The sequence below is a fragment of the Daldinia vernicosa genome (genome assembly GCF_022497035.1).
Source record: "Daldinia vernicosa strain CBS 139.73 unplaced genomic scaffold F5Y00scaffold_95, whole genome shotgun sequence".
Taxonomy (NCBI): domain Eukaryota; kingdom Fungi; phylum Ascomycota; class Sordariomycetes; order Xylariales; family Hypoxylaceae; genus Daldinia; species Daldinia vernicosa.
Window position 1 is genome coordinate 1 of NW_025954011.1, and position 20,988 is coordinate 20,988.

A 20,988-nucleotide genomic window follows, 5' to 3' on the forward strand; every position below is an offset into this window, starting at 1 on the left:
TAATTAAAATATTAAATAAAAATAAATTTAAAAAATTTTAAAATTAAATTAATTTAATAAATATTAAAAAATTATTAAATAAAAAAATAATTAAAGCTTTAAATAAAGAAATTTAAAAAAAACGAAATATTTTAAATAAATAAAAAAACTTAATTAAAAAAAAATCGCCTTAAAATATTAAACTTATAAAATTAAATTAAAAAAATTATTTAAGATTATTTTAATTAAATTTATTTAATAACTTTATTTAAAAAAGTATATTAAATTAATTAACCTTATATAATTTAAAAATAACTTAAATACTTATAATTTCTTATATTTCCACTTATACATTAAAATTTTACACCTTAAATATATATATATCTTTACTCTTTAATTAAACAATTTATACAATTATAAACATTTACCTACTTTATGACAATACTTCAATAGGTATTTAAATGTCTACTACGATTAGTCACAAATATTTCAACTAATAACTCAACGCCCTTTCCCCTTTCTCCCAATCAAGTAACGGTGTATAAAAACACTATCCCCTAATTGCCAAAGGTCATTCTTTTAGAACGTTAACCATACGAATCCTGAGCTTCTGTAAAGGGTGACTAGCGTTGATTAGAAAATGCTAAGCTTTTCAGAGCAATATTTTCAATGGTCATGAATGTAGCTTGTGATTATATAAGGTGTAATAAGTAGTTCGAATCGTAACGGCGTATCATTAAATGCTATAGTTATTGGAAGTGCCAATTCAAGTACATTTATGTCATTAAAAGCTTTTGGGGCTGTACGGCAGCGTCAAGTAAAACGGCACGGAGTTCAGGACTGTAACAAGGTCTGTAAGGGCTTGGAACGAATTCATATTACTAATAATTTTCTAAGGTCTCAAGGTCCTTAATAATCTCTCTATCTCAGTCTGAGGATATCACGACCTATTTGTAGTCAATTCTAAGAGATGTATCTCCGTATCTAGTCGCCCCCTCAATTGTGTATTGGCTATCTTGCATTCTGCCTGCATCGTCTTATAATGCGTCTCATCCAATAGTTCTGAAAATAGTTATCCTAACCGCCTTACTGGCTCTAGGCTGCATTCATATTCTAACCAACAAGTCTCAGCCACGTTGTCCGTGTGACAAGGACATAATTATTGCATACGCCCTTTGAAGCCTCGCGTTCTCATCTAGTCCGACCAGTATGATACCGTTCGTATTATAAAATAACTAGGTAATCTTCGAAACAGACCTAAACCATACGACGGTATTTAAAGTCTGCTCTTTACTACACATGCCATTATGGAAGACCCTGAAGGGTCATTATGTGCCATTTGCAAATCAAGTTTCCATATATTCAATGAAAGGGGGACCAGCAATAAAATCGCGCATCACCGGAAATACTCTGATTTAGTGATGAGTAAAGATGTCGGCTGCTTCATCTGTACATGGATCTGGTCAAGGCACCCGCCCCCGAGAGATGAAGGGGGAGTCACAGGCGATCCCGATGAACAGTTTACAATTATCTGCGAAATAATTTGCAATGAATCATTTTGGCAAGGTTATGAGTGTCGCATAACCTTTAATATTTCATGTTCATGGGCTGTTAATTATATACTTACTGGTACGTAATACCTATTCCACAAATCACGAACCATCTCTGGCTTTAGGCGCTCAGTAACATAGTACGCCTTTCTACTAGAAAAGAGCAGCGAGACAAATATCATGATATGATGGCCCGGCCATGGGCAAAGCTCGACCCTTATATAGGGTCTCCTCAATCCTTGGAAAGTGTCCAAAGCTGGATTTCATCATGTGAGAAAAGTCATGAAGACCTCTGCAGATCGCCCACGGAAGCTGGTGCTTTCTTTCCCACTCGAATCCTCGATGTCCAAAAGGCGTGCTGTGGTTATGTCTTCTTGAGGAGTAGAGACGAAGCGATGGTCCAACGTGATACTGGAGAGGAAGACTTGTGCTGCCATACGCCAACCTCTACCCTAGAACACGTGTATCCTGCATATTGGACTCTTTCTCATCGTTGGGGAGACCCGAGTAAAATTAATCAGCTCTGTAAGGAAACGGAACACCAACTTCGCGCTGGCATACCACTCGACGAGCTATCGCCAACCTTTCGCGACGCGACTCTTTTTGTCCATCGCTTAGGCTATAGATATCTCTGGATAGACTCGCTATGCATATTTCAAGACTCAGAGGTTGATTGGCAAAGAGAAGCCGATATAATGGCTGATGTTTATCGCAACTCATTTTGTAATATATCGGCAATTTCCCCATCGATTGACCCATCACTCGGCGGCCTATTTCGTCAAAGAATGGACAATGCGAGGTTTTTGTATCCATTCAAAACTAATATTGGCATTCGGGTACGTAGCCCATCGGAACTCGACTATGGCCCATGGATAGCCTGGAACGACTCAATCTGGATCGACGAGATCGAAAGCGCGGCTCTTCATACACGAGGCTGGGTTGTGCAGGAGCGGTTCTTATCTACTCGAATCATTCACTTCACACGAAATCAAATTTATTGGGAGTGCTTGGGATGCACCCATTGTGAGGCTGATATTATGATCGGGTTAGTAAATTCCAGAAAGGTCAAAGATGAAGACTATATCCAGCGAAAGCGAGGATACGGATATAAAGCTTCGAGAAGAGAGATCATAAAGGAGAAAGCAAATCTTCAAGCTCGGAGAGGTCGGACGGAGCTGTACTCTGGCGGAGGAATAAGTCCTTTCTTCTGGCTTACTATTCTCTCGACATACATGACTTGTAATCTCACAAAAGATTCAGACAAACTCATCGCCATGTCCGGTATTGTCAAAGCTTTTCGAGTCGCCACCGGCGATACATATTTAGCTGGCCTGTGGAAGCAGTCACTACACTATGGTCTTTTGTGGAAAAGTACGGCTAACAGAGGAACCCGAATTCGACGCAATGAATCCTATGCTCCGTCCTGGAGTTGGGCTTCGGTGGCGGCTGTAGGGACGGGTAGTGGGGTCGAACTATGTGATATTTACAGGAAAGAGGTGAAACCATTAATACAAGTGACTGACGAAAGGATCGTCGCAGAGCCTCCTGGTGGGGACACTACTGGTCTCCTTCGATCCGCAGAGCTCGATATTAAATGTAAACTATCCTATTTTCGATATAGGAATGATTCTTGGTGGCCTGGCAGGTTATACGTTGACGAATATATGACAGATTGCTACGGCAGATTCGAGTTCGAATACACATTCTTCGACATGTCAGATCAGGTAGAAAAATTCGCAGAAGCAGGAGTGATTGAAGGCACTTGTATGCCGATATGTAAAGTGGAAATAGGTAGAACCCTTTATGCGCTCATGTTAGAGCACGTGGAAGGTAAAAAGTTTCGACGAGTTGGCATCTTACAGTGTTACTGCGGAGATCATGATACAAGGGATTTCTCAGATGAGTGGAAGGCTTGGTGGATTGATGGAGCTATGAACGATTTGACAGGAGTCATCACTCTTGTATAATACGACTGTCTATTTATTGGTCTGACATAGTTGGTGTAGAATTAAACACATATATCATCCTGGCTGCCCGGGCATTTTTGTTTTGAATATATTTGAATTATATGGCAATGATGTATACCGTGATAAGCATGTTTATGTACTTAAGCTGTATAAGAAAGTAAAGAATCACATGAATTAAGTGATCTGCATGCTTGTGTGACATTTTACAATAAGCTTAAAATTGGACCGTGCTTTTAACACCAATAACACCAATAATACCGATTTGTACGTAATACGGATTAAAGCAACTCGGATTGGAAGTGGTTGTAACTCAAGGCACCAAGTCAGAAATTACACTCGTTGTGACCGCTTTTTGAACCTCACCTCACCTCGCACCGTCACTTTCTTCCTCTTTGTATGCTACCGTCTGTAGGGCTTGGTGTTTTTTTGTTGATCGTGAGGTTGTATGAACTGCCATGATGACCTCCGCAGATACTACCAACGATCATGATGAATCCCGCCATGTGGACGAGTCTTCTCCCCTACTCCAGAATGGCGTTGAGGTCGTTGGGGATGTGCCTACCCCCTTAGAACCACTGCACTCTGTGCCTATAAGGCATAAGCAGCGCATCATCGTCCTCCTATGCGCTTTTGCCTTTACCATGATGCTTGGAGATAATTTACAGCCAGCCGCGCTGGTTCAAGTCTTCGAAAATGTCATTTGTGATGACTACTACAAGACAAACTCGCTACCTCCGGCCTCTAATGGTACATTACCCAATCCTTGCAAGGCGCAGCCTATACAGAAGGAACTTGCCCTCGTTCGCGGCTTTCAGCAGCTGGTTCCCATCTTCCCGTCGCTGCTGTGCACCGTACCTTATGGACTGCTTGCCGAGCGTATTGGTCGTAAGCGCGTGCTCATCATGAGCGGTGCTGGTGTTTTTTCCGCGCTTTCTTGGGTACTAGCTGTGTGTTATTGGCGGTTTGCTTCTATCCGCTGGGCTCTACTGTCGGGTGCCTTTCTATTTCTCGGCGGTGGAGATGCCGTTATTTCCACCATTTTGCATGTCATGGTTACTGATACTGCCGATGATGATGAACGCGCTCAGATTTTCTTGTATCTTCACGCTGCCGACGTGATTTCGGGCTTTTTCGGGCCCGCCATCAGTGGTCCGTTGATGGAAAAAGGACATACCTGGGCTGTTTTGCTACTCGCCGCGGGCACGCTTTTTTCTGGCGCGTTCTTACTTACGATATTTATTCCGGAGACACTGAACTTAAGGAAGAGGTCTACTGAGCACTCTGCGCTACTATCTGACTCTACACTACCGCAAATCGCGGACTCGCTGCGTTCTGAATCACCGACACCTACGAAAGTATCCAATTCCATCGTTGGAGAAGCATCTAACATACTAAGTCCTTTACTTAGTGTGCTAGCATCGAACCGACAAGCTCTGCTACTCCTTCTGATCTTCTCCCCTCAGACTGGAGCTCGAGAGCTTTTTACTCTCATAGGCTTGCAGTACACTAACGCTAAATTCTCCCTCTCATACGCTCGTGGCAACGTACTCCTATCACTCTTTCAAGGTGCACAAGGCCTATTCGTTCTCACTATCCTCCCATTGATCACGCGTCTAATCGCTGATAAACGGGGCTGGTCTGCTTGGGCGCGCGATCGCCTATATGCCATCGTGTCTATTGCCGCAACGGCATTGGGCTTGATGGTTATAGGTGTTGCACCGGCTTTGGTTATCGAGGCCCTCGGCCTTCTGTTTGTGGCAGTTGGCAGCTGTTCTACGGGGCTACTGATGAGTTTGCTAGGTGGAGCGGTGCGGCCCAGCCAGGTGAGCGCAGTCTACAGTGCAGCGCATATGCTGAGTATCGTAGTCCGGAGCGTGATAGGACCAGTATTGAGTGCGTTGTTGGTGACAGGTCTAGAACTAGGATGGGGCTGGATGGGTCTGCCGTTTGTGACGATGGCGCTATTAATGGCGGGTGCGGCAATAGCCAGTAGCTTCATTCGGGCTGAGAGAGTCACTGATTTCGACGAAGAGTAATGCATACCCCCTCCCGGTTCCTTCGACTAACTGCCTACCAGCCTACCTCATGTTTTCAGGGGTGATGTGTTACCAGCTTACGCCCCCGGAGGGGTAACATTATGTATCGTACAATACAGGGGTTAAGGTCAGGGAAACGAATCGGGGCCATTTCCACAACAGGTAACCTGCTGACATCGCTGACATACGCCGCACTACCAGCCAGTGAATCCACCTTGAGATAGATATTGAATGAGAGTGACTGGATTGCAGCACGTTATTCGCCTGCTGAATTAGCAAAGGCCATCTGAGTTTTCATATCGTCGCCTCCCATGGAATTGATCCGCATCAAGGATTAACGCAAGGCAATTCTTACGATCCGCATAAAGTGCTGCCGTGGTATCACGCGAAATTTACCTGGGTGATGTAACTCATACTCGGCCCCTTTGAACCCTTACACATACTCGTTGCTGTCTTGTACTTTTACGAGCATATGCGGCGACTAGGTCCGTAATATATCTAAGTTACATACATTATCTCTTCCCTCAAGGTCCACTCTGCTATCCACGTACGGACGGCATTTCGTTAGCGGTGGCGGTTATATTGACTACCTTACCTAGGTGCCCAGATACTGCAGATATTCGTATCGACCTACTATGCATCCTACGAAGTACATACTGAATCGTATCAGGGAATTTTCAATCCACTGACCCACTCGCTGCCAGCAGGGGGAGAGTTGATTGAGGGCCGTCTCCTTTGGTTCTATTTTACGATTATGTATGGGGCTTATACGAGCAGTTGTCACATGCCCTCATTTGGTACTACGGAGCTAACATACCTTTCCGTAGGAAGTTTTGCGATATCGCGGGTCATAGTAAGTTCAGATGATCCAGGTACAATAGTGAAGATATAATTCCCCGCCGACGTAAATAATCGAGCAGCCAGCTTAAACGAATAATACATGTCGCTCAGCTACAGCTCTTCGAGTACCTATCAAAATTAAGCTAGGGGATTATGGGAAACTCTCCTACTTGATAGCTTGGAGTTTTGCTTACGCTTATAATCAAGTCATTTGATATTTGGGTACGTTTTCTAGAAAAAGAAATGTGAAATAAAAGTAAAACTTCTTCTGGAAGTTATTAACTAAATCGTTTAACGTAGTTTCTTTTTATAATTTCTTTTACTTGACAGCTAGTTAGTTGACGAAGACATGCTAGTTGTGTAATATTCTCCAGATCCTAGCCACCAAATGGCTGATTCACTAGATGATGACCATGAACTTTGAAATTTCCATTGATCGTAGGCCCCTTTCCAAGTCGCATGAAATCGACCCTTAAACTACCTAGTTGGGCTTTCATGTGCGTTTAAGCGCTCTAAATCTTGCCCTCTGCCTTGAGCTTATCGAAGAACTGTGCTGGTGGCTTGCCGTCGATCATGAGGGGTAACTCAGAATCGCCCTTTGCCCTGGCCCTCTTATACCCTTCGCGCTCGGTAGCGCGCTTGAGATAATTCAGAATATTGGGGTACTCTGAGAGGTCGTACGGGAAGAAAGTTCTCATGGTCGTGAGTGGAAAGACGTTCATGATGTCAGCGGCTGTAAATTCCGTACCAGCCAGCCACTCATTGTCTTTGACATGGCTGTCAAAGAACCTGAGAAACTTCTCCAGTTGCGAAAAATGGCGCTGAGCGTGAGGTTCGCTCTCGTCAACGTGACAGTGCTTCAACACCATCACGCGGCTCATCTGAGGGTGTAGGTTGCCGTTGGCGAAATGGAACCAGTAGAGATACTGCGCCCAGTCTTTATGGTCAGGGCCTAAGGCCAGTCTACCATTGCCATATTTATGTATTATGTACTCGGTAATAGCACCGCTTTCCCCAAGAGTAAGAGATCCGTCTTGGATCACGGGCGCCTGCCCGATGGGGTTGATATCCTTGATAGACTGAGGACTGAGGAATGGATCGCGCTTGTGAATCACCAACTCGTAGTCAATGCCCAGCTCTTCGGCGAGCCAGACTATCCTCTCAGATTGAGAGACTTGGAGATGATGAACTTTTAAAGTCATTGTTATGATGGAGTATGATAGCGTAGAGATGTTTTGGAAAAAGGAGGAGTCAAGGTTATACGGAAGGGTTATTGTTGGAGACAGATGGGAAGTCATGCTTACAGGAATTCGCTCGCAAGATATTCTACAAACTCACTCAGCGCTAGTAACGTTACCTTCTACCATTCGCTGGAGGAATTCCGTCATCGGAAATGTCCCTTGACTTTAGCCCTGACTGAAGACGCTGTGCATAATGTATCTTATGTGGAGAGGAGGTTCCTACCGGAGACGAACTGCATGCCTACTGAGACTAGGGCTTATACGATGTATAGCGTGATATTCCACGGGTTTTATATATGCACGCCGGCGGGACTGAGCTAGATATCTTGATTTTGAAAAGCTGCGGAAGTGATATATCACGGGTGAAGAGTCTGGATATCATCGCATCTACTGAAGGCGGAGGCAGCCATGGAGCTACAGTTCACCGCGTAGAAGGTGATAGAAAAGCAGTCTGTATCTAGTCGAATTCGAATGTTCTATATGTCTATACATGTAGAGATTTGTCTATGTACTGATTCCCCCAAAGAGCGTAGTTCGTTGGCCACGAACCTAAGAAACCCCTGAGCCCCTATTTTGGAGCGTATGGCTGTATTTGCCCAGAACGGCGTCAACGGTAACAGGTCCCAGTATAGCCTCCTGGGGCAGTTTCTAACTGTATCAATATCTTTACATGGAAAATTTAAGAGCAATTTGGAAACTGCCGCAATGCATGTGCTACTGCACCCTGCTGACGCGGTGGCCACAAGTCCGTAGACTCGAGAGGATCCAGCCCATTCTGACTTTCAACCAGTCGTAATATCATAAATTTCACCCTCAGAATACATCCATCAACTCCGAACAAACTCCTTGAATCAACTCGTTTCTTACATTTTCCGCATATCCAGATCCTGCAATAAGTCTCACCGTGAGCGTGCCGTCACTGCTCGGGATCGCGAAGACCTCCAAGAAATTGGCCGCAAACGGAATATGGTACATCTCTGGACTTCCTAATCCACCCTTCGCGCCGGGCAGATCTAGTTCAGGGTTCTCGTCAATGTTCTGGTACTGCGACCAGCAGCCGAAGTCTTTTGTGTCTTGCGGCCAGTCTGTGCAGTGCTTGACAATGTCCAACAGACCGGTCGTTTCGTATGCAATGCTCTCAACATACTGCTTTTGTAATGTTGCAAGTCGCTCGGATTTGGTCTGATCTGGAGTAAACTGTACACGAACAGGTATTCGGTTTAGACAAGGACCAACGACATCCTGAAGGGAAGCAGGAACGGATGCGCGTCCGGAGACAACGCGGCCGAAGACAACGTCTTGGGACCCTGTTAGACGACTGAGTACAGTGGCACAGGCCAGCGTGAATAGAGAAGCTTGTGTAATTCCAGAGGGAGCTTTAGGTGTAGGAATAGAGCGTTTAAGCACAATAGGTGGTCCATCCTGTGCGGGCGACGTTGAGCCGTAAGGTAGTGTAGTAATTGAAGAGTTTTCAAGAGTCTTGCGCCAATAAGAGTAGCTCCGCGCCTTGTTTGATTGAGTGTGGTTCACATATTGTCTGAAGTGTTTGATCTCCGGAGTCGAGCCATTATAGATAGCGGCCAAAACTTTCAAGGTCTGGCCAATGCTGATACCGTCGTAAACCGCGTGTGACCTGCCAAAGGCGAGCTTGGATTTTCCGCTTCGCTCTTTGATAAGTGTGAATTTTATCAATGGGGTTCCTAGAGAGATGGGAGAGTTGATCTCTTCTTCTATGACCTTGTTAAGAGCAATTTCGGCAGAATCCACCTCGTCGATAACGTTGATGGTGGGCTTCCATGAGTCGAAGACGGCCTGGAAGAAGGCATCTCCAGAGCGAACGAAGGCCGTTCGATAGATGTCGCAATGTTCAACCAGTTTTTCAATGCTCTGGATAAGGCGCTCTTCATCTGCAATTTGGTCAAAGTCAATATAGCTGTAGAACCAAGACCGTCGGGGTGTAACAAGGTTGTCGCTGAGGTACGCAGATTGCATGTCTGTTGTTGGAAGAACATCAATAAGTTTTCCACGACCGGGTAGAATTTGCGGTATCACTTCTTCCTCAATGAAAGCTCTAAGATCTGGCACGTCTAGCAAGCCGAAAAGTGATTGTTCGCTTTCGTTGAAAAGGTCGGCCTCCGAATCCGTCACGAGGAGGTCAGCAATCCGATCTTTGGTAAGGATATCTGCGACCGTCAGAGGAATTCCTTCGTCGCGGGCGATTGAAGCTAGTCTCATAGCGCTAATGGAATCACCACCAAGCTGGATGAAGTTATTGTCCATGCCAAAAGATTCCCCGCTCCAAGATAGCACTCGAGCAACAATAGCATGGAGTTTGACTTCACTGGGGGTTTCTGGTGCACGTCTTCCAATGCTGTCTACGCGAAGGAGATCCTCCTTTCGCATGGCTAAAGCGGCTTCACGCAGTTTGCCACGGTCAACCTTTCCTGATGCTGTATTCGGAATGTTGTCCACGATCATATAACCATTCGGAATCATGTAACCTGGTACTGTGGCGGATAGGAGACGGTTCGCAGAAGAAGCAAGCTCCTGCGCGTATGCATACGCCTCCGGTGTGCCAGAAGCAATTCCTCCCTGGGGGAGCTTGATGAAGGCAATTAATGCAGCTTCAGTAGAGCCAGAAGGCCTGATGATATCCACAATGACTTGAGATGCAATATTCTTTCCGATAGCATCGTGGACATGATGCTCGATCTCTTCAAGCTCGACACGCTGTCCACGAATTTTGATCTGAGCATCCTTCCGTCCAATATACTCGACACTACCGTCTTCTTCGTATCGAACGAGATCACCTGTACGATACAGACGTCCACGATGGCCGGGGTATCCAGGGCAACCTTGTACAAGCCATTGTGGATCTTCTACGAATGATGCTTTCGTTTTCTCTGGCTCGTTAAGGTAGCCTTGGCCAACAGTAGGTCCCTCGATCCAAAGCTCGCCAATATCACCGACAGCTGCCAATGAGTTGCCACGCTCCGGCTCAACGATCCAAATTCGTGTCGCGAGGGCCTTACCAATAACGATACGCTCACGTGCGGGATCGAGTGTGGTATGGATCGCAATAGGCGTGCACTCGGACGGACCATACGAGTGAAGGAGGATAGCATGATCTTTCCAATAGTCGATCTCGTCACGTCCTAGTTTCTCACCACCGAAGTTGATAACTTTGAAGTCTACTCCGTGCATGAATCGGGAAACCGAGGGGATCATGAGCGCCGAGTTTGCACCCCTGCGAGCAACTGCTTCCTTGGGCTCATTTTGGATCTCGTAGTTAGATGGGACGCAAAGACATCCACCTCCGCAAAGAGTGTATAGCACATTAAGCCAAGAGGCGTCGAAGGCATAAGATGAGAAGTCATATGTGCGAGTTTCGGGACTATATCTGAGCGCTTCTTGGCCATATTTAATAGCGCTGGCGAAGTTGGAGTGGCTGACAATCGCACCCTTGGGAACACCTGTCGAACCGGAGGTGAAGACCACGTAGAGCCAAGTATCCGGGTCTACATTTGGTAGAGACGGATCCTCGGGAACTTCAAAGGCGGGCACGTGTGTATCACTCACTACTATGATCTGTGCGGTTGGTGGAGCTACTTCTCGCGCTCGAGATTCCTGCTCAGTAGAAGTTATGATGACTTGGGGCGAAGTAAGGTCCATGACAGTCTGTAGACGGGCAACGGGAAGGGAAGCGTCAAGGGTAACGCAGGTGCCATTGGCTTTCATGACGGCAAGTTGAGAGGCAGATGTCCATTTCGACTTTTCAAAGAACAAGGGTACGATACGTTGGCCAGATTGTGGAAGACCAGCCCGCAGGATCTCGTAGGCAATCCGTGTGGATACGCCATCTAGTTCAGCATAGGTGAAATCACCATCCCATGAGCAGACAGCTGGGGCATTAGGTTGTCGCGCGGCGACTTCTCCAAAGATGCCGTGGATCGTTTTCTCGGCTTTCTCTAGGAAAGTGTCGTTCCAGCTCCAGATCTGCTTCAGGTCCTCTAAGCTACTTGTATCGAGCAGAGAAACTGGCTTGTCCTGGACTTCGGGTAAGGAGATTTGCCTCAAGATGTTCTCAAATCGGTCAGCGAGACGACGGAATTGGGATGGAGATACTACGTTGGAGTCGTAGTCAGCGCGAAGGAAAATGCTTTCCGGCTTAAGAAGGACCTCCAAGAGGATGGCATAGTTTCTAAAAGGGTCGAGGCCTTCAGCTTCGGGTTCTACAAAAGAAGATTCGAATAGAATATCTTCCGCATCCTGGTTGCGTCCGGTCTGGATAACCATGAGCGATTGGAACTGACACGCGAGATCGCAGTTTTCGCTGATGCGTCGTATTTGCTGAAGCCCGGTTTGTTCAAACGGCATCATATCCGCAGCCTGCAACTGTACTTGTTGGAGTAATTCTTCTACGGTCTTTGAGCGATCGATTGACACTCGTAACGGCACGGTGGCGATTGTTGGGCCACTGATATTCTCCATTCCGGGTACATTCGCTTGTCTACCGGATACTGTTGCACCAAACGAAGCATCTGCAGAGTTAGTAACTGTCGATAACAAGATGGCCCAGGCAAGCCTGATCTTTGTAGCTGCTGTGTAGTCGTCATCGGAAACGATGTCCTTGATGTCGATCTCCAAACGCTGGTCGCATCTTGGCTTGTAGGTCTTGGAAGGAAGAATAGGGAAATTCTGCGCGTTAAAGTTCTGGAACTGATTTTCCCAGAATTTCTTGGCCCCAGCTCCGTTAGAGTCTTGAACATACTTTATAAAGGCCTGGAAAGGAGCAGCATCTTCAATCGCCTCTGACCGGTAACTTCTGACCAAAGAGTCGAAGATGAGGGGCTCAGACCATCCGTCATAAAGAGAGTGGTGAATGCTCCATGAAAAAGAAGACTCCGATATCTTATAGTTAACCAGGGGAGTGCCAAGTCCAAATTGTTGCGCTGGTACGCCGTCTTCGATGGCGCTGCTTTCGTGTCGGACGATGACCTGGACGAGGCCTTGCTGAGGTAGCTCGATGATCCTAGTTCTCAGAATAGGGTGTGCCCGAACGACATTTTGCCATGCAGCACGGAAACGATTAACATCGACGTCTTTTCTAAAGTTCCACGTCTCAGTTAGAATATTATCACCCGGTCTTCGGACGGTCTCAGCCAGCAATCCTGCTTGTAAAGGTGTGCTAGGGAAAACATCTTCAATATCGGCGACCTCAAGGCCCGTGAGTCGCGCTGCTTGATTTCTGGCCTCTTCTGCTGAGATTTTGTCATCAATAAGTGAGAAAGGCTCAATGACCAATTCGGTTGACTCTAAAGTGGGTTTTTGTGATTCGATCAGCTCTGCTAAAGCACTGAGCTTGGGCCTCCTGAAGATATCAGCCACACTGAGAGAAACATTGCGCTTTCGAGCAGAGCTAACAAGCCTCATAGCCCCAAGCGAATCTCCTCCAATGCGGAGAAAGCTGTCGTCGGCCGAAATTGTGGCTGGATCAATCTTCAGAATATCCGCCCATAGACCCTGTAAGAATTTCTCGGATGGGGTCCTCGGAGCCCGATGAGCAGTTACGCGGAACACGTCTTGGGCGACAAGTTGCTCTAGCGTCTTCTGCTCGTAAGTTGCACGCAGAGCTCTACGGTGGATCTTGCCTGTAGCAGTCATGGGAAACTCCTCTAGGGCGATATAAGCGGTCGGAATCATGTATTGCGGTACCATTTCTGCGAGCCGCTCGTCCACGCCGGCAAGCTTGTGCCAGGCGTCCGGTTCTTCGGCCTTCAAGAATGCAACGAGGATGGGATTGTCACCGTTGAGGGGTTTGAAGACGTCAGCGACAACTTGAGCCTTGAGATCACCAGCATTGAGGGCTCTCTTAAGACTATGCTCGACTTCCCCAAGCTCTGTTCTTTGGCCGCGAATCTTGACCTGCGAGTCTATGCGACTAACGAATACGAGAGCGCCGTCAGCGCCATAACGAACCAGATCGCCAGTGCGGTAGAAGCGACAAGGCGTATTGCTGCTGTCGGTCCACTTCGGTCTCGTCAAGAACGTGGCAGCGGTTCTTGTCTCGTCTCCTATATAACCACGCCCAACTTGGGGTCCCTCGAGCCAAAGCTCACCGACGGAGCCCAATGGAGCAAGTCTCTCTGAACCGTCCGTCCTTACGATCCATGTGTGGAGACCTATTCCAACGCCGATAGTGTTGGGGACCATACCTCGGAATGCGCGAATGAGACAGGATTTGATTGTACATTCACCCGGGCCATAACTGTTGATCAGTTTTGTGTTGTCAATCCAGTCAAGGAAGTCTGCCTCGGCCCAGGCTTCTCCACCCATCAAAACCTGCTCGATGTCAGGGAGCTGCTTAGGGTCAAGATGGCGCAGAACAGAGGGAGTCGCGTTTAAGAGTGTAGCTTTGCTATCCCGGATTGACTCCAAAAGCGCGTTACTTCGCTGATGCTCTGATGGAATACACAAGCAACTACCGGATGTAAGTGAGTGCAACACGTTTGACCAACTAGCGTCGAAAGCATAAGAGGCAAAGTCGTACACTCTTTGGCCAGCTCTAAATCCAAGAGCTTTCTGTTGGTTACGGATAGAGGCTGCAAAATTGGAGTGTGTAATCATAGCACCCTTTGGCTTGCCCGTACTTCCTGACGTGAAGGAAACGTAGAGGAGGTCCGAAACCCGAACTTCTTGAGGTAGAGACTGTCCTGCCTCTGGATCTGGCAACGAGTCCATGTGAGCTTTATCGATGACAAGGAGCCGTACTCTTTCGAAGTTCGCAGCTCTCTCCACGTTGTCGGCTGATGTCAAAGCGAGTGTAGCATTTACTTGACTGACGATGCTACTAGCTCGTTCAATAGGTTGTGTGCTGTCAATCATCACACCTGCTCCTCCAGCCTTCATCACAGCTACTACGCAAACCGGCACCCACATAGACTTTTCAAAGTAGAACGGCACGATAACTTCAGGGCCAACGCCAAGCTGAACCAATCGATGAGCCAAACGAGTTGAAAGTCGGTCAAGCTGGCGGTACGTAAGCTGCCCATCCCAAGATGATATAGCGGGAGCGTCTGGCATTGTCTGGACCGTTCTTGCGATGAGATTATGGATGAGATCTTGGCCTTCTTCATACGGCGTCGCGTTCCAAGCAAATATAGTTTCGAGATCTTTTACAGTGATAGTATCAATCTCAGATAAAGTTGAGGAGGACTTGCCGGTTGAACTGATTTGACGAAGCACTGCTTCAAGCTGCGAAAGGAGCCTGGTGACTTGTTCGGTACTGATAACATGCTCGTCAAATCTAGCATTTAGTTCAACACCAGAATCAACGACAGCAAAGTCTATAAACAGCGCCCGGCTCGTGTTAGAATCAGTATGTGAGTCTTTCCCTCTGTCTTGAGTTGACGCGCTGCTGAAACTCAACACGGTCTGGAAGTCGCCGGCAAGTGCCGATTCGTCACTTAGCTCACGCAGTCTATGGATTGCAAGTAGAGGCAGCTTTGACCAAGTTACTACAGTTGATTGGACTGAGTCAAGGTAGGACGAGACGCTCTGGTTGAGGTCAACCTTTGTCCGAAATGGCGCTGGGATTCTACCACTTGTCGCTCCATATTCGCCGCCTAGCGAGCTAGCACCAACCAATACATCGGTAGAACTTCCATAAGACGCTTGCAGGAGAGCCCATGATGCAAGTATTTGCGCGCTCACATCATAATCGTCTCTCCATTCCAAATTCTCAATTACATGAGAAGCCGCGGCATTGGCAACTGGTTTAAGGGACGTCGGAGGTAGTACTGGGAAATGACAGCCAGGTTCAAGACCCTGGAACTGAGCTTTCCACTGTTCAACAGCATATGCTTCGTCCGTACCGGCCGTATGGTAGAAGTAAGCATCATATAATGACTCGTTAAACTTAGCGTACGATGCAGCAGCCGGTGTATCTTGCTCCGTCACAGAACCGAGGAAGTTGATAGCATTTTCTAAAGCGGCTCGGATTGCCCTGGCATTTGTCGGGCTTATGAAGTTAGTTCGATATTGGAAGCTGACTTCGGTATCGCCCTTGTCAAGGGTACCAGCCAAGACCAAATCGTACTATGCATCGTCAGAAACAGAAACTTAACAAGTTATGATATCGAGAACTTACCTCATGCGGGTCCTCCTCTGAAATTTCCTCGAGCTGAATGCTTCCGTCCGCCGCGGAGGAGACTCCACGAGCTTCACGAACCGTGATGTTCGAATTGAAAAGCTGTTTTACTGAGATCTCGTGTTGAATCTCTGCTAGCGACACATATTGGTTCTCTAAATGCTCGATGTTGTACTTGTTGATGGCAGCTATTATACTAGGCAAAGACTGCTCCAAATCGACGCGTGCGATCAGCATGTTGATCAAGGGACCGACGATATCCTCGATGCCATCAATTGGAGTATCGCGACCGGACGAGATATAGCCAAATAATACTTGTCGCATACCAGTAAAATGCGAAAGCACCAATGACCAGGCAAGGTGAAGAAACGCGGACCGAGTCAACCCCTTTTCGCGGCATATCCTAGCAATAGGTGCTGTAACAGCAGTAGGCAGGGTTACCCACTCATACTTACCCTTACGCTCTGTCTTTGAACGATTCAAGGCCTTATCTCCCGGTAAGTTACAGCTCTTGACATCAGCAAGGTACTGCTTCCAGTATGACAGTCGATTTTGAGCTGGGGTGCTTTGGATGTGTTCAACGTAGTTCCGGAATGGCGGGCGTAACGATAGGCTCTGTCCTGAGTATGCCTTCTCGAGATCTCCTATTATAACCGGTATGGACAGAGCATCCATAAGGGCATGTGTCATTTCCAGCCGGCACGCGATGTCGCCCTCCTTGCCAGTGCATATTGTGAAGAAACAATGCGGCTGAGAAGGGGAAGTTTTAAAGCCTTCCATCTTTGTCAGATGCTCAACAGCCGTCTCAGAATCCGTAGCCTGAGAGATTGTGGCCTCATTGAAATGATTCAGTACGATTTGAACATAGCGACCAGTATCGGGATTTGTTGAGAACATGGTAGAGAATACGGGATGTGCGCGCGAGACCCTCTCCCATGCTTCCTTAAGACGAGAGGCAGATACCGCAGATCCTATAGAGGTCGCTTGCCAAATGTTGACGCTATGATAGGATGCAGTGCCTATGTTGGAGCTAATAAGGATACCCTCCTGCATGGGAGTGCAGGGATATATGTCCCGCACATCGGTCACTTTAATCCCTTCACCCTCTAGTTGTGTCGTGAGTGCCTCTAGACCAGTATATGAAATATCGAGGAGTGGGAAGTCGGCGAGAGTGTGACGAACTGGCAAGTTGGCAAGCTCATGAGCGACACTTGTAAGGGTCTTTGCGTATAAGTCCGCCCAGCGAAGTACCGAGTCGTGGTTTCGCATATGCCTATGAGAGCTTGTGAAGATCTGCAACTTGCCTTCCTGGACGAGGAGATTTATGTCGATAAGAGACGGCCGCTGATAATCGGCACCGTCTCCAGGAATAAATACATTGCGATCCTCCCTGTCTTCAAGCTTTATGATGGATTTGGCGTCTTCGAGCTGCTGGAAGGAACCTCGGTAGTTGAAAATTAGTTCAACATGCTTGTGAGATTCAAAGGCTTTCCTTCCAGCTTCGCTATAGAAGCGAGAGGCAAAATATGGTCTGCCTTTGCCAGGCACTCTACTGCGAACATCCTTGGCAAACTTGATCATGTCAAGAATGGAGCTTTCCGGCCCACCACCAAGCTCAATAGGATGGATAGAAGTAAACCAGCCGACAACTTCAGACAAATCAAAATCATCCATCCCGGCCACGGGCTCACGACCGTGGCCTTCGAGGAACACAGGGGGCGGACGTCGATCAGGGAAGGTCTGAGCAAAACTGAAGATAAGAGTTCCCACGAGAATGTCTAAAATTTCGGTTCGGAAACTATCATTACTCGCGCCTAGAAGCAGAGCAGTTGCTTCAACGTCAACAACAGACAGGTTCAACTCAGCGTCCCTAAAGAACACCTCGCCAGGTTTCACGCCCCAGTAGTCGAAATTGGCTGGGGTAACATCAAACGGCAGAACAGTTGCAGGACTGAGTTTCTCGCCCTCCTCCTGCTGCAGTCTGCACCATGCTTGGAAGGAAAGCTCAAGCGGTGGTAGATGCGTGGTACCGGACAGGTATTGGCTCAGCTCGTGCCAAATAATACGCCAGGATACCAGGTCCATCACGACGTGGTGTGCGCTCATGAGAAGTGTTTGCGGTCCATCGGGACTATTGAAGACGTCCACGGCAAAGACGGGACCATTGACGAGATCCAAGCCTGCTTGTCGCTCTTGGACTACAAGCTCGGTAGACGAGCGGTCCACGAACTCATGCTCTTTGAGTAGGAATGAGTTAGGCCCAGCTGGCGCAATATATTGCTCCCATGTAGACTCCTCGGTGTGCTTGCGGAACCGAGCACGGAGCATGCTATGGCGAGTAGTGAGAGTTAGAAGCGCCTCAAGTAATTCTTGATAAGTGGTCTGTCTAACCAACTTGACGATAAAACTGAGGGTATAATGGTTGACGCCTTGAGGATTATTATCAAAGAATATTTGCTGAATGGGCGTTAAGGACCAAGACTTGCTCTCGTCGGTTTGTGCGCTCTCCAAATTCACTTTCTCTTGAACAGGCTTGCTAGATTGGGCTATAAGCCGGACTGTTTGGAGTTTCAGGATATCTGCAACTCTAATAGAAATGTTTTGCGAGCGCGAACGAGAGACTACCTGCATGGCGGTAATGGAGTCGCCGCCTAGACGCGTGAATGCCGAGTCTAGGCTAATACTCCGGATAGGAAGATTCAAGACCTCGCTCCAAACTTGACGGATCTTGGCCTCTAATTCGGAAACCGTCTCTTCTTCTTCCGGCACTGATTGGGCATTCAGTTGTTGCCAATATAGCTTCGCGCCGCTTTCGCGAAGACGTCGACGGTCTACTTTCCCAGTAGGTGTCATCGGTACTTCTTCAACAGGAAAAAAGGCTGAGGGTATCATATAAGGTGGTACAATTTTGGATAGACGGTCTTCAATGCCCACTAGAGCTTCGTGAAGGATTGGCTTCGCATCCTCCGACGACACTCCCGAGCTGACCGCCATGAAAATAAAAGATACAAGCGTTGATACATCGCTGCCATCCGGCTTGATGACCTCGGCGATAATCTGCACATTCTTGGCCCTGGCCTCGTCCGTTAAAGCGCGCTGAAGATTGTATTCAATCTCTCCAAGTTCAACACGCTGACCACGGATCTTGACTTGAGAATCCTTGCGGCCTACGAACTCCAAATTGCCATCCGGCCTATAGCGAACAAGGTCACCCGTCCGATAAAGACGTCCACGGCGACCGGTGTGGCCTTTGATACCTGAGAGGCTAGGGCAACCACGTAGGAGCCATTTTGGATTCTCGACGAACGTCTTGGCTGTGACCTCAGGGTTGCGAAGATATCCCTGGCCGATTATAGGACCTTCAACCCACAACTCTCCTATCTCTCCGATAGGCACAAGGTCACTCCCATCTAATTTGGTGACCCATGTACAAACGCCAAGACCAGTACCAATTGTTGGATCGTTGTCATCGTTAGGATCCGCCACAATCGCAGTGCTAACGGTTGAGCACTCGGCAGGACCATAGGCGTTGATGACTGTTGACTTGGTAGACAACTCCTTGACAAGAGCCGCTTTGAGTGGTTCTCCTCCAAAATGAATGGTACGGAGACTGGCAGGGAGCTCGGAAGCAGGGAACCAAGCTACCGAAGGAGTGAGGACAGCGTAATTGACTTGGTATTTACGGAGGGCTCCCGCAAGGTCTCCTTTCCGTTCTTCGTCGGAAGGGATACAGAGACAGCCTCCGATCATTATAGAATGTATAAAGTTACACCAGGCAGCGTCGAATGCATATGAGGCAAAGTCAAAGACTCGATCAAATTCTCTGAAATCTAGGCCTTTCTGCTGAGTAGCAACCGCGCTGGCATAGTTTGCGTGGCTAATAATAGCGCCTTTGGGAGTTCCTGTGCTTCCTGACGTGAAAACTATGTACAGCCAGGACGAGGGGCTGACTGTTGGAAGGGATGTGGGCTGAGCGGTGGGCCAGTCCTTGCTGGAGGTGTGGCCGAGAACGAATTGAGGACAGCTTAGACTCAAAGATTTAGCTTGATCTTCGCATGTTGGCGACGTTAGGATAGCTGAGGGTTGAACTAGCTCGGCGATAGCCTGCTGCCGTTGAAGTGGGAGAGACGCATCTAGCACGGTAGAAACGCATCCAGATTTCATGATTGCCAATTGGGCGACAGGGACCCATTTTGACTTTTCGATAAAGACAATGATAGTGCTATGGGGTTGGAGTCCGTGGTGGATGAGAACATGAGCCAGACTAGTCGACAGATCATCTAGCTCACGATATGTCAACTCGCCATCGTGTGCTGAAACAGCCAGAAGATCGGGATGCCGCCGTGCCCTCTCCATGAATGCTTCATGTATGCATACATCGTCGACTCCCCGCGGAGGTCGAGCATTCCAAGACCAGATATGATCGAGGTCTTGGACTGAGATGGCCTTCAAGTCGACAAGCGGCTTCTCATCGCTATCAGGAAGACAAATCTGGCGAACAATGTACTCGTACTGTCGCCTGAAGAGGTGAAGGGACAAGGCCTTGTCAGAGGGGCTACCGTGAGTAACTGCCCTCGTACAAATTTGATCATCGTGGATATAGCACTCGAGTAAGATTTCTCTGGAGCCAAGCTGGTCTCGAGTGATAGAGATTAAAAACGTATATTCCCCCTCTTGTTCTTCACTAGATGTACTGGCATCATCCGAGGATGTTGCCTCTGCCGCACCTAGGAGAGCATCCCTAAGCTTAGATTTGACTTGGCGTATAAGGTCCCCAACTTGGGAGCTCCATTGGAAAGGTATGTTGAGGGGGCCGGTGAATTCCCCTGATCCGGGGGCGAATATGCTAAGTTCTGCCGTGCATCCGTGGGACGACAGGAGAATAGTCCAAGCCGTAAATGCTTTGACGGCCGCTGAAATCCCAGAGCCGAGTTCTGGGATGAGAAGATCGAAGATGACTTTCCTCTCGTGTCTGTTGGACTTCAAAAACGAAGCGTAGTCCGGAGATGGGGGGCTCGATATCGAGCTTACGGACACGTTAATGCCATTTTTAAGGGAGCTATGGCTAGCAAAGACGGCGTTGTTCTGTGAGACAATCATGATTACGAACAGCCATACCTTCGTCTAAGCTCCTTACAACAATGACGGCAAACAAGAGACGTCCACGACAGACGGAAGGTTTTATAAGTTTGCCATATCTTTCAGAGACCCGCCATAGGAATTTCT

At 47.6% G+C, this 20,988-nt stretch overlaps 4 protein-coding genes across 4 annotated transcripts; 2 read left to right on the forward strand and 2 right to left on the reverse strand.

Annotated features, from left to right (window-relative positions):
* Positions 1–1,132: 1,132 nt before the first annotated feature.
* Positions 1,133–3,543, forward strand: F5Y00DRAFT_249970 (HET-domain-containing protein). Its single transcript, XM_048009667.1, has 2 exons — positions 1,133–1,608; positions 1,671–3,543. Exons 1-2 carry the CDS (start codon positions 1,287–1,289, stop codon positions 3,494–3,496), a joined length of 2,148 nt encoding a protein of 715 aa, XP_047859824.1. The 5' UTR covers positions 1,133–1,286; the 3' UTR covers positions 3,497–3,543.
* A 454-nt stretch (positions 3,544–3,997) lies between these two features.
* Positions 3,998–5,532, forward strand: F5Y00DRAFT_256447 (MFS general substrate transporter; the record flags this gene model as incomplete). Its single annotated transcript, XM_048010408.1, has 2 exons — positions 3,998–4,007; positions 4,151–5,532. The coding sequence occupies 2 exons, from the start codon at positions 3,998–4,000 to the stop codon at positions 5,530–5,532; spliced, it is 1,392 nt and encodes a 463-aa protein (XP_047859825.1).
* Positions 5,533–6,884: 1,352 nt separating this feature from the next.
* On the reverse strand, positions 6,885–7,574 carry F5Y00DRAFT_267102 (putative glutathione S-transferase; the record flags this gene model as incomplete). The annotated part of the gene is made up of 1 exon (XM_048012031.1): positions 6,885–7,574. One exon carries the CDS (start codon positions 7,572–7,574, stop codon positions 6,885–6,887), a length of 690 nt encoding a protein of 229 aa, XP_047859826.1.
* An 822-nt stretch (positions 7,575–8,396) lies between these two features.
* On the reverse strand, positions 8,397–20,862 carry F5Y00DRAFT_274768 (acetyl-CoA synthetase-like protein; the record flags this gene model as incomplete). The annotated part of the gene is made up of 2 exons (XM_048013416.1): positions 8,397–15,710; positions 15,763–20,862. 2 exons carry the CDS (start codon positions 20,860–20,862, stop codon positions 8,427–8,429), a joined length of 12,384 nt encoding a protein of 4,127 aa, XP_047859827.1. The 3' UTR covers positions 8,397–8,426.
* Between the last annotated feature and the right edge of the window lie 126 nt (positions 20,863–20,988).

What these genes read in the sequence shown, in the direction of transcription:
- F5Y00DRAFT_249970 (XM_048009667.1), top strand. Translation starts at nt 1,287, where the DNA reads ATGGAAGACCCTGAAGGGTCATTATGTGCCATTTGCAAATCAAGTTTC. An exon ending in TGTTAATTATATACTTACTG is followed by an intron (nt 1,609 to 1,670) that starts GTACGTAATACC and finishes TCAGTAACATAG; the next exon opens with TACGCCTTTCTACTAGAAAA.